The following is a 15,612-nucleotide window of genomic DNA, read 5'->3' as shown; positions in this document are numbered from 1 at the left end:
GAACATTATTGGCAAACCACAGTATGTCCATGAGTCTGCTTGGTGAATGCAGAACTCTAATGAAGCCCAGACCTAAGAGTTATAGAGAGAAATCAGAAGTGGAAGGTGCCAGATCCATGGAAAGGAAGGAGGTCTGGTCCATCTGTTCCTGCTGCCCCTGCCCCATCCATCTGCTCAATATGTGGATGCACATTTTATGAAGAGCCTTGATAAGATGGAGAGTCTTCAAGGGAGAATAAGGATAGCAAAAAGCCAGAAGACTGTGCTGTATGAAGACTGACAGAAGGAAATGGGGATGTTTCAGTGTTGTCTTAGAGAAGACCCAGCAGGGACAAGATAACACTTCCAGAATTTGAATGATAGTTTCAGGTAAGAAAGAGTGGACTTGCATTGCTTAGGTCATACGGCAGATCTGGGAGCTTTGGGTAAAATAAAGTCACAAATTTATGCTTGATATCAAGATAAACCTCCTAACAATTGAGCCAATCCCAAGGGGAATGGGCTACCTCAAGAAGCCACAGGCTTCCCCTCCCTAGACGTCTTGAAACAAAGTAAAGGTGACCTCTTCATTGCCTGGCACATAATTAACACTTAAATACTTGTTGGGTTGTAAAAAAAAAAAAAGATCTCTTCTTGGGTGTCTTGTAGAGCGGACTTTCGTTTGGTTGGATTAGTGGCCTTATGAGGTCCCTTTTAAATTGGGATTCTGTGATTCTAAAATGCCCTGCACTACTTACCATCCAGTGTGCTGGGTCTAGACTGTTACAGTACAATTCACCTGGGCCTGGTTACTAGATCAGGGTCAGAAACAGAGGCAGTGACTCAAGAAGTAGAAGCAAGTGGGAAGACATTAAGAGCTCATCACCAGTCCCGAGGACGTCCCCAGGAGCCCTTCTTCCCAGGATGCCCTTGGCAGCATCTCTTCTTCTCATTTCTAGGTTAACCCCTGTTCTTCTAGCTGGGCTTCTCAGTCCCTTCTCTCCTCCTCTCCTCCTCGGCCCTGCAGCTTTGGCAGATTGGAGCTGCAGATTGGGGTATCATATGTACGCTGGTAGCTGGAAAAGCCACACTCATGACAAAGGAGCCTGGTTCATAAATCACCACTCATTCATTTATTCACCTAAGCCAGCAAAAGCAAAAACAAATTCTATTGATTTAACTTCCAATGAAACCGCTTGGGACATGAGACCCTGGTAACATATGAGTGTGGACTGGCTGCTTGGGTTTTGCATTTTCTTACAGAGCTGCAACAGCCCTCCAGGCATTCCTTTAAGGCGCTTCACTAATGCATATAGTATACAATTATGAGAAACAGCATACTGTAGCAGAAAGAGCCCCAGCTTTGGAATCTGAGGCCATGGGTTCAAATCTCACCTCAGTCACTTGCTACCTTCAAGGTCCCCTAGAGCTGGAGTTCTAAGTCAATAGAGCTAATATTATAAATCTATAATCTATAATCCAAATAGTCTGTATTATGGTTATCTTTGTGAATGTCTTATCCTCCTACTCATGAGCTCCAGGAAAGAAGGGACTGTGTTTCATCTAAATTTTCTATCTCTCCCAGGACTTCATGGAGAAACTTGATGTTTTCAGTAGGCGCTTAATCAAGATTTATTGAATGAATGCACGAATGTCCTGAAGGATCAGGCCATTCACTTAACTTACCAGTTTTCCAGTAACACTCTGCCCTCCTTCATTTAGCCAAAGTCCAGGAACCATAGCTGAGAAGTAGGGGCCCCAAATGCCTGGCACAAAAATGGGGTCTGGGCTGATCTGGAAAAAGAGTGATAAAGCGGATGAGTGAGGTGAAAGGCTGGCTTGATCCCACATGACGGTTTGAGTAAGAAACCATTTGGGACTGACTTGGTCAAAAGTAGAAAATGAACTTTGTCAGTTGGCAAGTAGACAAGGGAGGAGAATGATTTGGGGTTCAAATCCTGCCTCTGAGATGCTCTGGCAGCGTGACCCTGGGCAAGTCATTGAATGTCTCAGTATCCTGGGTAACTCTCTAAAACCACCAATTTCAGGACAATTGCTAATCTGCTCATCTGTGGATAGAGTTTTCAATAATTGTAGTCCACTGAGGCAAGATTTTAATTCAGGTCATCCTGATTCCAAGTCTATCTGCCCAAGCCATAGTGCCAGTTGGCTGCCCCCACCTCTGAAAACACAGGTACTGACTGCTCTCCCACAAAAAAATTCCAAGAGTGTTAATACTATACACCCAGGTAATGATAATAATAATAACAATAACAACAACAACAACAATAATAATAATGATAGTTTGGGCTTCAATGGATGGAAAGCACAGTATGAGTTCCCTGTTTCCTGTCCCTGTAACCCCCCCATTCTTAAACTAACCCCCCACTTGATCCAACCATCCCTGCTAGCTAATATTCTATATCTCTCCTCCCCATCATGGATAAATTTTTTGAAGAAGCCATCTCTGTGCCCCCATTTCCTTTTTCTCACTGCCTTATAAACCCTCTGCAATCTGACCTTATAATTCAACTGAAACTGCCCTCCCCATTGTTACCAATAATCTCTTAACTGCCAAAGCTAATGACCTTTTCTCCTTCCTCATCTTTCTAGACTGCTCTGCGGCCACTGCTGGACACTGATGACCCTCCTTCCTGTTGGCTACTTTCTCCTCTCTAGGCTTTCATGACAATGTTCTCTTCTGGTTCTCCTTTCTGTCTCATCGTTCTTGCTGGCTCTTCATCTGTGTCACACTCACTAATGGGGGGTCCCCTAAGGCTCTGTCCTGGTCACTCTTTTCTTCTCCCTCCATACAGTTTTGCTCGGTGATCTCATTCGCTCCCCTGGGTTCAATCCTCATCTATATGCAGATGACTTTCAGATCTGAAGGCTCTCCTGAGCTCTCGGTGAACATCACCAACTCCTATTAGACCTTCTGGTTGGATGTCCATGTAGATATCTCAAACTCAATGTATCCAAAATAGAACTACCCCAATCACTGCCCTCCCCCCCAAAAACTCACCTCCCTTCCGAGTGTATCTGTTGCCACCAAGAACACCACTACCCTTTCGGTTACTCAGGCTCGCAACGTCTTTATCACCCTTGACTCCTCACTCTCATTCACCTCAGTATGTCCAACTTATTTCCAAGCTTGGCCATTTCTGCCTTTACAGAAGCTCTTTCCACTCACACAGCCATCCCCCTCCTTCAGGCTCTCATCATCTCTTACCTGGACAACTGCAATAACGTTCCAGCTGGTCTTCCGGCCTCAAGTCTCTACCCAGTCTACTCCACCCTCCCCTGCATGATCAAGGTAACTTTTCCATAGAATAGATATGACCATTCTCCCCCACCCCCAATCAATGACCTCCATGGCCCCCTGTTATCTCCGGGATTCAAACCTCTTCACACATTTGCCACTTCCTATCTCTCCAGTCTTCTTACACTTTAATCCCCTCCACACACTCTATTTCTTGCAGTTTCTTGTACAGGGCATTCCGGGTCCTATCTTCATGTCTCTGTACTGGTTATCTTTTATTCATGCAATGCTCTGCCCCTCACCTTCCCCTCCTAGCTTCTCTGGAGTCCTTCAGGACTCAGCACAAGTACTGCCTTCTGGAACACGCCTTTCCTCGTCATTCCCTATTGCTTGTCCCTTCTCATTGGGGTAAATGGCTGTTCAAGGAGGACTAGCCCCTATGGTGTAAAGGCTTGTCCCATCCTTTTCCGGGCTGCTCATCTACCTTTGGTGTCTACTTGGCACTCAGCTCTCACCTGCGGCTCTAAGAAGCTGTAGCATGTGCAGTGGCCACACCCTGCTAAACCACCTTGGCAGATGGGCTAAACCAGGGTAACTGAGGGGCCTTAAACCCATCAGTGAGTTAGGGGATGGTTACCCCAAGCATATGAAAACTTCCTGCAGCAGAATGGGCAGATAAGAACATTTGCTCCAATGGCCACGAAGCTGAAGCAGGCACTGTGCAGTGCTGAGAGTTTGGTTAGACATGAAAGACACCAAGGTCATCCTCTGCATGCCAGCCCATTGTCAATCATCCTGACTTTTGTCCCGTCACTGGACTTCAATGACTCTGGAAGACAGAATGAGGCTGATGACTTCATGCAATGCTGCCTCGCTTAAATCCAGTTCATGCACCAGTTCAAGACCCTTCCATGTGGTTAGTACTCTTCCAAACGAAGGACAAACAGCCTTCTCATCGATGTTAACTTCCATCTGTTCTGTATCTATCTTGTATCTACCTGTTTCTATGCTTTCTCCCCTACTAAGATGTAAAATCCTTGAGGGCAGGGAGTGGATTTGATCTTTCTTTGCATCCCTAGCACTCACAGTGTCTGTACTTTAGCAAGACCTTAATGCTTGCTTGTTGCCTGACTCACCAACAAATATATGGATCAGGGTCCTGGAAATTGAGCCATGTTACTGAAGTTAGGATGCCAAGCAGACCTTGCCCCAATGCCATTATTGGAAAGACACATAAGCTGGCTCTTGTTCAGCCACAGTCATCTTGAATTACAGATGCTTCTCATCAGGAAAGCAGGAAAAAAAAAGCAAGCAGAATTAAAAAAAAAAATTAAAAAACAAAGATGCAGAAATAGACTTCCCAAAACATTTCTGAGCAAGCCTGAGCCCTGGGTTCTCTGGAGAATACAAATATTGGTTTCTGGTTACTGTGTGTGTGTGTTTTTTAATTAGTTCAATAAATCCCTTATGAAGATCCTAAATATTTAAAAATAAAATAGCACCACAAAAGCTAAATCTCTGTCTCTCTGTTTCTGTCCATCTCCGTCTGCCTCTTTCTTTGTTTCTCTTTTCATCTGTCTCTGTCTCTCTGTCTGTCTTATACACACACACACACACACACACACACATCTCCTTTGGGGCATGACTGCTATACTGCTGCTGCTCTGTTTTTTCACCAACTTTGTACTTAGAAAATAAAATGACCATACTAGAGCCAGTAGAAAAAAAAAGAGGTAAAAAATTCCCATAATACTTGGATGCCTGTGAAAAGGGCTCTTAGCCCATTGATATCCAACTCTATTGCAATGATCCATTCACCCCTGAGAACTTACTTTTAGGAAGTTGTTGCTTTCAAATCATTCCTTACCTACTATGAACCTACTATATGGAAGGCAAAGTGCCAAAAATGAAAAGACAAAAACAATGCCTGCCTTCTAAGAGCTTACATTCCACTGGCCTGGCAATATCTCATGGGTAGAGATCAGGAAGTACAAATTAATTTCAGGAGGAAGAGAACTTTGGACTGGGGGTGATGAGAAGAGGATTCATCTAAGGAAGACTCCAAAGCTGTGCATTGATTGAGGCCTAGATCTCTAAAAGAGGCCAAGCTGAGGAAGGATGGCATTCCAGACATGGGGAAACCTCTGTGCAAAGATACAATGGCAGGAGATATAAGGCCATGCATTGGATTACTAGTCTTAAATGGTATATAGCGTGTAGAGCAGAGAAATATGAAGCAAGACAGGAAAGGCCAGCCAGAGCCAGCTTGTTTCCAAGATCCATGTCTTGGCCACTTTAAAAAAAAATCCAATGAGTACTGGGACCTTTTATGAGTTCACCAGGAGCAAGTCATGGCAAATAGCCATCTAAGCCTGTTCCACTTTGGGATGGTTCCAATTTGTAGGGAGTTTTTCTTGCTAGTAATTCAAAATTTTCCTCCTGGCCACTTCCATTGATTGCTCTTGGGTCTGCTCTCTGGGGTCAGACAGAACAAGCAGAATCTCTCCTTCTTATGACAGCCCTCCAAATATGCGAAGAAGTCAAGGATTTATCTATTTCCCCTCTGAGTCTTCTCATTTCCACGGTAAACGTCAAGTTCATTCCACTGATCCTTAAGACATGGATTCAAGGCATAATAAGACCATCACCTTCCTCTTCCTAAAAGTGATACCTCTCCTTTTGGGGGGGAAGGGAAGAGGGATTAATTAAATTGTTTTTCTGTTGTCGAATACTTACCTTTTCTCCCACCCACCCCCACCCTCAACTGGAGAAAAGAGAAGGCAAGAGAAAACAAGGCAAGGCAAAAAAAAGAAACAGAAAAACACAACCCTTGTAATGAGTAAGCATAATCAGGCAAAACAAAATCCCATGTTGGCTGGAAGCAGCATGTCCCACCATGTGTCTTGTCCCATGTTTTGGTCCTTCAGCCCTCTGACAGAAGGTGAGTACCATGCTCCAATTCCAGAATTCTCTGGAATGATTTAAGGAACTAACCAATGGTTATGATTTAATTGTGTGAATCAGAATTCCAAAGTCTTTCAAAATTATTCCTTTTTACAATGTTGATATGATGGCACGGAAGGGTTCATGTCATTCTTTATCAATCCATGCAAATCTTCACAGGTTTCTTGGGAATTATCTCCTTGATTATTTCTTCTTGTTGAGTTGTTTCAGTTGTATCCAACTCTTTGTGACCCCATTTGGGGTTTTCATGGCAGAGATACTGGAATGGTTTGTCATTTCCTTCTCTAGTTCATTTTACAGAGGAGGAAACTGAGGCAAACAGGATGAAGTAATTTGTCCAGGGTCACACAGCTGGATTTGAGCTTATGAGAATGTCTTCTTGATTCCAAGCCCAGCCACTAGGATAGAGTGGATAGAGTCACTGTGTCTACCTATCTGCTTTGATTATTTCTTACAGCATAATAATATCTCAAAGGTCCCTTCTAGCTCCCTAGCTTTTGATCCTAAGGCCTCATTTGAGAATTTCAAAAACAATTGGGATACTAGGCAGTGCAGTACATAGAATGTTGGACTTGGAGTCAGGAAGACAAATCCTGCCTCAGACACTTCCTACATGTGTGACCCTTATCAAGCCATTTAACTTCAGTCAGACTGAGTTTCTTCATCTGCAAAATGGGGGTAATAACAGTACCTACTGCCCAGTGTTATTGTGAGTTTCAAATGAAAGAATATTTTGTAAAGCGTTTAGCACAGTGCTTGTCACACACTGTTCAGTCATTTTTCAGTCATGGCTGACTCTTTGTGACCCCATTGGGGTTTTTCAGCAAAGATACTGCTGGAGTGGTTTGCCATTTCTTTCTGCAGCTCATTTGACAGATGAGGAAATTGAGGCAAACAGGATTAAGTGCCTTGCCCAGGGTCACATAGCTAGTGTCTGAGGTTGGATTTGAACTTAGAAAGATGATTTCTTTTGATTCCACCCAGCACTCTATCGACTGTGTCACCTAGCTGCCCGCTTGGCACATAGGAGGTGCTATATACGTGTTAGCTATTATGATTATTATAGAGTTGACTGAGGGTCGGAGAGGAGAAATCCCTTATCCAGTCTCTGGAGCAGGAATGAAACCCAGGTCTCACTGATTCCACCTCCAGCACTCGATGCACTGCCCTACACTGTCATCTGGCACCTCCGACCTGTGTAGACTTCTCAGGTTGACATAGCTGTTCCCTCATAACTCTGTGAAGATGCTGCACTTCTTTCTGGGATACCACCCAGCCCCCATTGCTCATCTTTCCAAGGCCACCATAAACTCCTGGCCAGGTCTGGGAGGGCAAGGCTCACCGTCCACAGGCAGCAGTGCCTCTAGAGCAAGGAGGAGGTTTTGTTTGGAGTTTGGAGGGGTGCCTTGAACCAGGACTGACACTGTGGATGTGGGGCATTTCCACACTGGCTGGTGACCTGAAGCAAATGGACTTTGATATCATTTTACAACTGATTTTTCATTGACTCCCATTCTGGCCATCTTGTGGTAGGGTGCCATTGACAGTATTTGGGATTCCATTCTGTTGAAGGTATTCACTGAGAAGGAGGAAGCCACCTCCCATAGCATAACGTCCAGATTGACAGGGTGAAAACCCACCAATTAACATTTATCAAGTACCTGTTGTGTGCCAGGCATGGCACATAGGAATAATAGCTAATTTTATATAGACCTTTGCAGAGAGTATTTCATTTTCTCTTGTCTCAAGGGCTTATAGAGAATAGAGTGCTCAGGCTGAAGTCACAAAGACCTGAATTCAAATTCTGCTTTAGTCACTTCTTAGGCACTTGACCTTTCTAAGACTCGGTTTTCTGATCTGCAAAATGGAGATAAGAATAGCACCTACCTTTCAAGGCTGTTGTGAGAATCAAATGAAATAATCTGTGTAAAGTGCTTTGCTAGCTTTATCATTGTTTGATCCTCATGACAACCCTGTGTAATAAATGTTATTATCTCCATTATACAGATGAAGAAACTGAGGCAGAAAGGGTTCATAAGTGACTTATTGAAGGTCATTCTATGACTAAGAGTGTGAGGAAGAATAAAGCTCTATTGAATGACCAAAAAGGAAATGGTCCCTGCTCTCAGTGAGCTTACATTCTGTAGTTACATCTAAGAGGATGTGAATTTGAGTCTCAGCACTAACCCCATCTCATATTCATGTTGTGCTTAACAGACATCATCTCATTAGATCCTCAGAACACCCTTGGGAGAGGCATGGCTTCACGGACACTGAGCAGAGTCCTAGAGTCAAGAAGACCTGGGTTCCAGTCCCACTTATGGCCATAATGCCTGGGTGACCCTGGGCACATCTCTAACTTAATTTCCCAGTGTGTCCTAGGTAGCTTATTTGAATGCATAGCTCTCCTGACTCTGAGGCTTGCATTCTGTGGAGCAGAACTCTGAAAGGCAGTGAAGAGGAGGGAGGACATTCCAGGCATAGGTAACAGCTTAGGCAAAAACACAGAGGCGGGGGATGGAGGGTTGAGTTCAAGGAAATGGAGAGTATATGAAAGAGAATTCTGGGTAATAAAGCAGGAAGGGTAGGTTGGAGTCAAATAGAAGACCTTAAATGCCTCCATGAGGAGTTGCTGACCTGGATTGGAGGAGGGATTTCCATACCAGGAGTTCCTCAGGCAGGTGAAATAACTTTCCAAACAACAACAACAAAAAAAATGAACACCTTTGCAGGGCAGGTGTTATAGTCATCACCTGCATTTTACAGAGGAGAAAGAGATGAAATGGCTTGCTCCTGGTTGCCTACCAAAGAAGCATCAAAGGTAAGACCTGAACCCAGGTCTATCCTGACTTCAGGTCCAACACTTCACAAAGCCCGCCCCATATCAACACAAAGGACTAAAGGTGAAGCAGAGTGGCACAGTGGAAAGGGTGATGAACTTGGAATCAGAGGGCTCGAATTTTAAGTCTGCCTCTGTCACTTCATTTCTTCATGCTTCAGTTTCCTCATTTATAAAAGAAGGGGGTTAAACTATATAGATTCCAAGATTCTTTCCAACTCTGTATCTTAAGATAGCACACTATTGATGACCTTGATAACCTTAGGGTTTTCCCTTTTTTGTCTGAGGATCTTGGAAAAATTAGAAACCTTTCACTCAAAGGTTCTGCCCTTCTTAAATATTCAACCTAATTATTTAAGTTTGAACAGTAGCTTATGGAAATTAATCATAGTCACATCTTGTGGAGAGAAGAAAGAGGAAATTTTGCAGGTCTCTCCACTGACCAAACAGTTCCCGAATTTGGGATGGGAAAGGCCAGCCAAAAACTGGGTTTCAGTGTCCTGAACTATTTGTAAAGCTTTTTGGACTTGTCTAACCTCGAGGTCCCCAATCCCCTTCATTTGGAAACCCATGTGTAATTTGAATGGAAATGTAATCCATGTGTTTCTTATTCAATTTTCCTGAACTCACCAAATGCTGCTTGGCAAGAGTTCTTTAATAGCCGAGAAACCTTGGAGCCTCTCTCAACCTCTCAAAGTCTTGTCTTCTCCCCGCTACAGGCAGGCAGCCACATTTGGCCAGGCAGGCATGAATGGAAAGCCCAAATTAGTTTGTCCTGGGTTTTGGGTTTGCAGGTCCTAAGGGCTGAGCAATTTCAAATGCCAGAGAGTTGGGACAAGGCATTCCTGGGCCCTAACCAAGGTCTGAAACTTAGACCTTGGTTGCCTTGTCTGTAAAATGAAGGGGGTGGGTAGGATGACCTCTACGGTCTTTCCAGATCTAAAACTGTGATTCTCAGATCCTACAACCTCTTGTGTTACTGCCAGCATCAACCCTCACTGTAATAAATAGCACAATTAAAAAAAAAAACATTGTCCCTGCCAGTTCTTTAATCCTCTTCAGTCCATCCTGTACACAGCTGCTAAACTGATATTCTTAAAACATGGGTAACTCCCCTACTCAGATCACCCCATTGGCCCCTATTTCCTCTAACAGGGTTTTAAGAACCTTTTCGTGGGTGAACACTGTGGACTCCTTCTCAGAATTATGTCTTTAAAGGTATAAAACAGAATACATAGGATTGCAAAGGAAGCCAATTATATTGGCATCTATCTATCTATCTATCTATCTATCTATCTATCTATCTATCTATCTGTCTGTCTGTCTATCCATCTACCATCCATCCATCCATCCATCCATTTATCCACCCATCCATCCATCCATCCATCCATCCATCCATCTATCTATCTATCTATCTATCTATCTATCTATCTATCTATCTAGTAAGCAGCATCATAATTTGAACACAGAACCCAGTACTGTAGATATAGAATTAAAAGGCATTTCAGAAGCTATCTAGTCTTACCCCTCATTTTATAATTTGGAAAAATGAAGTTTGTGACTTGCTAAAGGGTGAACATGTGGTAAGCAGGATTTGAACCCAGATTATAAGATAATAGCCATAATAATTATTATTAAGTAACACTGGTAATAACAGTAATTATAAGAGCTAACATTTATATAACACTTATTATGTGCTATATAACAATTATAATTATCATGCGACAAATATTATTAATAATATTAATCAATAATAATGAAAGCATTATAGCTAGCATTTATATAACAGTGTGTTATATAATAATTATATAACATAATAAATATTATCAACAAGAAAATCAATGATAATTATTAAGATAATATTTATAATAATAGGTAACATCTATACAGTGCTTATGTGCCAGGTAATGTGCTAAGAGCTTTGCAAACATCATGTCATCTGATCTTCAGAACAACCCTGGACGGTGGGTGCTATTATTATCCCCACAAATCTCTGTTTGCCTTAATCCACTGGAAGAGGAAACGGCAAACGACTCACGTATCTTTGTCAAGGAAATCCCACGGACATTATTGGCGTACTGTGATCCACAAGGTCACCAAGAGTCGGACATTGTTCAACGACTGACCAAGAGCAATTGAAGGCTATAAGCAGTCAGATACGTGGGTCTGAAGCTCAGGACTGAAGATAAGGATTGGGAACTTATCTTCAGAAATGGGGCACTTGAGGTCTTTCCTGCCCCCTGTCCTCAATCTAGCCTATTTTCTACTTGGCCTCCAGATTTCTACTCTATAGCATACTTAGTTAAAAGTGACATAGAGTTGTAATCTCCTGCTAGTCAGATAGAGTGCCTGGTCCCCTTGTTATATCTGGTCTAGTCCTATGATTTCATCAACATAGGATAATAGATTAAGATCTGGAAGGGATCTTAGATGCCATCTAGTCTGACTCATTTTGCATTTGAGGAAACTGAGGCCCAGGAAGGTTGAACGTCCCGTCCATTTACATAGTAAGCATTGGCGGTGGGATCTGGACTCAGATCCCCCAACTCCAAGCACAGTATTCCATCAAGTACTCCATTGTATGGGGTCACCAAGCCAGGATATTCCAGAGGAAGGACTGAACCCAGTCCTCTTCACTGCACCCCCTCTTGTATGACACACAGAACACATTTAATAAATGTTTGTTTTCACGTGGATTTAAATGAAAGACAAAAAAGAGTCCAGACTCTTTAGGGCCAGTCAACACTTAGTGGGTGTTGGGGTGAGAGCAAAGGACAGGGATTACAAAAGGGGGTAGGAGGCATAGAAGAGCAATTTTCCTCCTTTCAAAAATTTGCTCTGAACTAGTGTTGCTCCTAGACAACCCTCTTGAGACCCCAGTGCAGTTGTTGGGGTTGTCCTTATTTAGGAGAGGTCACCACACAATTCAGTGTTTCTTTCTACCCTTTCTGCTTGATCATCATGGTTTTATAGGAATGTGAAGGGCTCTGCATTTTTTTCTTCCTTCCCTTCCCTTCCCTTCCCTTCCCTTCCCTTCCCTTCCCTTCCCTTCCCTTCCCTTCCCTTCCCTTCCCTTCCCTTCCCTTCCCTTCCCTTCCCTTCTTTCTTTCTTTCTTTCTTTCTTTCTTTCTTTCTTTCTTTCTTTCTTTCTTTCTTTCTTTCTTTCTTTCTTTCTTTCTTTCTTTCTTTCTTTCTTTCTTTCTTTCTTTCTTTCTTTCTCTCTCTCTCTCTCTCTCTCTTCTTTTCTTTCTTTCTCTCTTTCTCTCTTTCTTTCCCTCTTCTTTCCTCCCTCTCTCTTTTCCTTTCTTCCTTCCTCCTTCCTTCCTTCCTTGCTTCCTTCCTTCCTTCCTTTCTTTGGAAAAATACATGTTTTCTAAAGACAAAGGCAAAGGGAGCAAAGGAAGAGAGGGTGGGAGGAGAGGGAAAGCTGATCTGGGTAGGTTTAACCTCTCAACGTCCTCTATAAAGGAGCATACTAACATGGAAGCTATGTAAACATTCTACAGCAACCAGCAACAAATGAAACTAGGAATCCAGAGGAACGCTCTTCAGCTGTGAGCAACTGCCAGGAGGCAGCTCTTGTTTTGAATAGATCATCTGGATGAAATGCAGACCTAATTTCAACCCTGGCATAGGGGAAGGAAATCAATGTCAAACCTTCAAAGATGGGAGTGGATCCGGAGCCCATCTGGCTTCCTTTAGAATAAAAAGGAAAAAAAAACACCAACTATAAAATATATGACATGATGATGTAGGACAAAATTATAATTCTAAGAAAACAACTTAAAGAGAGTGAGCTTGTAATTTGTAATATGTTTTGCTTGGCAGAATACTTAACAACAATTATAATTGGATATATATATATATATATATATATATATATATATATATATATATATATATATATGTGTGTGTGTGTGTGTGTGTGTGTGTATGTATAAAGGCATTATTGCTAATTATAGATACTAACTTAAAACAAATGTAAGGAACTCGTTGGAGCCATTCCATTCCTTCCAAGTTAAGCTCATCTGTGTCCTGAACACTTGCTAATGAGACCTAGTGAGTGAACCCACCCAGCCAGTATGTTGGGAAGATGACCTTTGTGCAGCCCACAATCTCTGAATTCCAATGACAGAAATGACACCTGTGCCATTTTACGATCTCCACCCAACGTTCCATGTTTCACCCTAGAGTGACCCTTCCACATGAGAGTCCTTGAAATCATCAAGTTGAAATATCCCCCTATCCCTCCAACCAATCCCCATAACACATGGACTCAAGATCCTTCACCATCCCAGTTACCCTCAGGCATATGTTTGCTAGCTTCTCAGTGTCCTTCCTTTCATGTTCTAAAGCCCCTTCTGTGTTGGCAGTTTCCTTCCAGTTCTCATATCTTGTGTTCTTTGTATAATCCTCCCAGCTCTACTAGTCTATGTTCCAAAGTCCTTCCCAGCTCTGAAATTCTTTGTTCTAAGGGTACTTCCAGCTCTGACATTTGATGCTCCAAGGTCATTTCTAGATCTAACATTTTCTGGTCTAAAGTCTCTTTAAGCTTTAACTTTCTAAATTCTAAAACCACAGCTCTTACTTCCGGGTCTAACATTCTGCATTCTAAGGTTACTTTGAACGCTAACATTCTTTGGTCTAAAGTCTCTCCCAGCTCTAGCATTCCAAATTCCAAGATTCCTTCCAGTTCTAACATTCTATGTTCTAAGGTTCCTTCCAGGTCTAATATTCTATGTTCTTAAGTTTCTTCCTGTTCTAACATATTCTATGTTCTAAAGTTTCTTCCAGTGATAAATTCTGTGTTCTAAGGTCCCTTTCTAGGTCTTTTATTTTTAACAGTTTTATGGTGCCCACAACTAAATATAATAGTCTAGAGCCAGTCTGACCAGAGCAGAGCACAGCGAAGCTATCATATTCCTGTTCCTCTTGCTGGATATCATGTCCACCTTAATGTAGCCCAGGATTGAATGCTCACTCCTTTGTCTGCTATACCATACTGCTGACTCCTCCTGAGCTTGTGGTCCAGTAATCCTCCCAGATGTTCATCACAGAAACTGTGATTTCACCTTGTCTTCCCTATCTTGTACATGTGAAGTTTATCCCCTTCTGGTGACCAAGGAGTGTCATCCACATCTGACTCACTTGGACCTGCTTGTCCTGGCAGACTGGTTTTCTTCCTTGCCTTCACCCCATGAGACAAAAAAACAGATCCTGATTTTATGCCACCACTTGATGGGAAGATAAGATGAAATAAAACAGCCCATCTTGGCCAGAACAGCTTCTGGGGGATGGTGAATTCTGGCAGAATTTGCCTCTTTAGTTGATCTCCTGTGTGTTGATTTGGTGGCTTACAGGACCACCTTTCACAGGTGTGGGATGGCCTGATTCTCACCTGAGGAGTAAACCTTGCCATTACTGACTCACTAACATTTCCCTTCCCCATTCTCACCACCTATTCAGGCAGTAGGGAGACAGAAACAAGCATTAATAAAGAATGAGGTGGGGCAGCTAGGTGGCACAGTGGATAGAGCACCGGTGCTGAAGGCAGGAGGACCTGAGTGCAAATCCAGCCTCAGACCAAACATTTGACACTTACTAGCTGTGTGGCCCTGGGCAAGTCACTTAACCTCACCTGCCTGAAAATTAAAAAAAAATAAGTTAAAAAAAATAAAGAATGAAGTGAAAAAATGACTGTCATTAAGTGCTTATGCCATTATGCCTGCCTGCTTCTGGGGCAATCATGGTTATAGCAGTATGATCATCAGGACTGGAACAAGGAATGTCAGATGAGAAGAGGCTTTGGAACATAGAATGTCAGGGCAAAGCTTCACATTTCAGAGCTGGAAGAGACCTTAGAACAAAGAATGTTAGAAGTGGGTGAGACCTTAGGACGTTTGATGTTAGAGCTAGAAGAAACCTTAGAACCTAGAATATTAGAAGACAAAAATGAAAATGTTAGAACTTGGAAGGGTGTAAAACAATGGATGTAGGAATATAGGTTGTGCTAGTGAGATAGGAACTCAGAAGGTGGAAATCTAGAAGCAAAACTGTTTGTTAGAACTAAGAGGGGCCTGAGGGACCACCCAGTTCAACCCGCTCAGTTTGCAGGTGAGGAAAATGAAACCCAGAGAGAGGAAGCAGTCAATCTGCTTAAGTGAGAGCTTCACAGGCACACCTCAGTCGGGGATCTTCTCAATTTCAGGAGTATTGTTCTTTTTCCCACACCCCACTCTCATTTAGAATAACAAACCTTTTTCTCATGCCTGGAAAGATTTCATGAGAAATCCAAAAGAAACGGTTGAGAGAAAAGGATACAATGTCTATGATGGCGATTTCAATGTTACTTTAAATGGGAAAGGCACAAATTTGAAAACAGGTAAATGTTGTCCTGGTCTAGATATAACTAACCCTAAGTGTTTCTATGAAGTAGCTACCTAAATTATGCTGCAAAACAACGGGTTAGGTTCATAGTCTAACGGTACAGACTGAAAGACCCAGGTTCAGATTACTTCTGCCCTTAGGGATGGAATTACAAAACATGAATTCTCTAATGAAGGGTTTGGCT

At 42.5% G+C, this 15,612-nt stretch overlaps 1 protein-coding gene across 4 annotated transcripts in view; it reads right to left on the bottom strand.

Annotated features, from left to right (window-relative positions):
- FGGY (FGGY carbohydrate kinase domain containing) overlaps positions 1 to 15,612 on the bottom strand; it is a 544,879-nt gene that overhangs the window by 135,977 nt on the left and 393,290 nt on the right. For all 4 annotated transcript variants that reach the window (XR_013487452.1, XM_020993102.2, XM_020993097.2 and 1 more), the window contains exon 9: positions 1,666 to 1,773. Coding sequence is in view for 3 of the 4 variants with exons in the window: in XM_020993102.2 (XP_020848761.1) it covers positions 1,666 to 1,773 (108 nt within the window). In the remaining variant the exon portion in view is untranslated. The remainder of the gene's footprint in view (positions 1 to 1,665; positions 1,774 to 15,612) is intronic.

This window comes from Phascolarctos cinereus, unplaced genomic scaffold (genome assembly GCF_003287225.1).
Source record: "Phascolarctos cinereus isolate Bilbo 61053 unplaced genomic scaffold, phaCin_HiC Scaffold_5;HRSCAF=322, whole genome shotgun sequence".
NCBI classification, from domain to species: Eukaryota; Metazoa; Chordata; class Mammalia; order Diprotodontia; family Phascolarctidae; genus Phascolarctos; species Phascolarctos cinereus.
The sequence above is the reverse complement of the archived record's forward strand: the minus strand, read 5'-3'. Positions and strand labels throughout refer to the sequence as shown.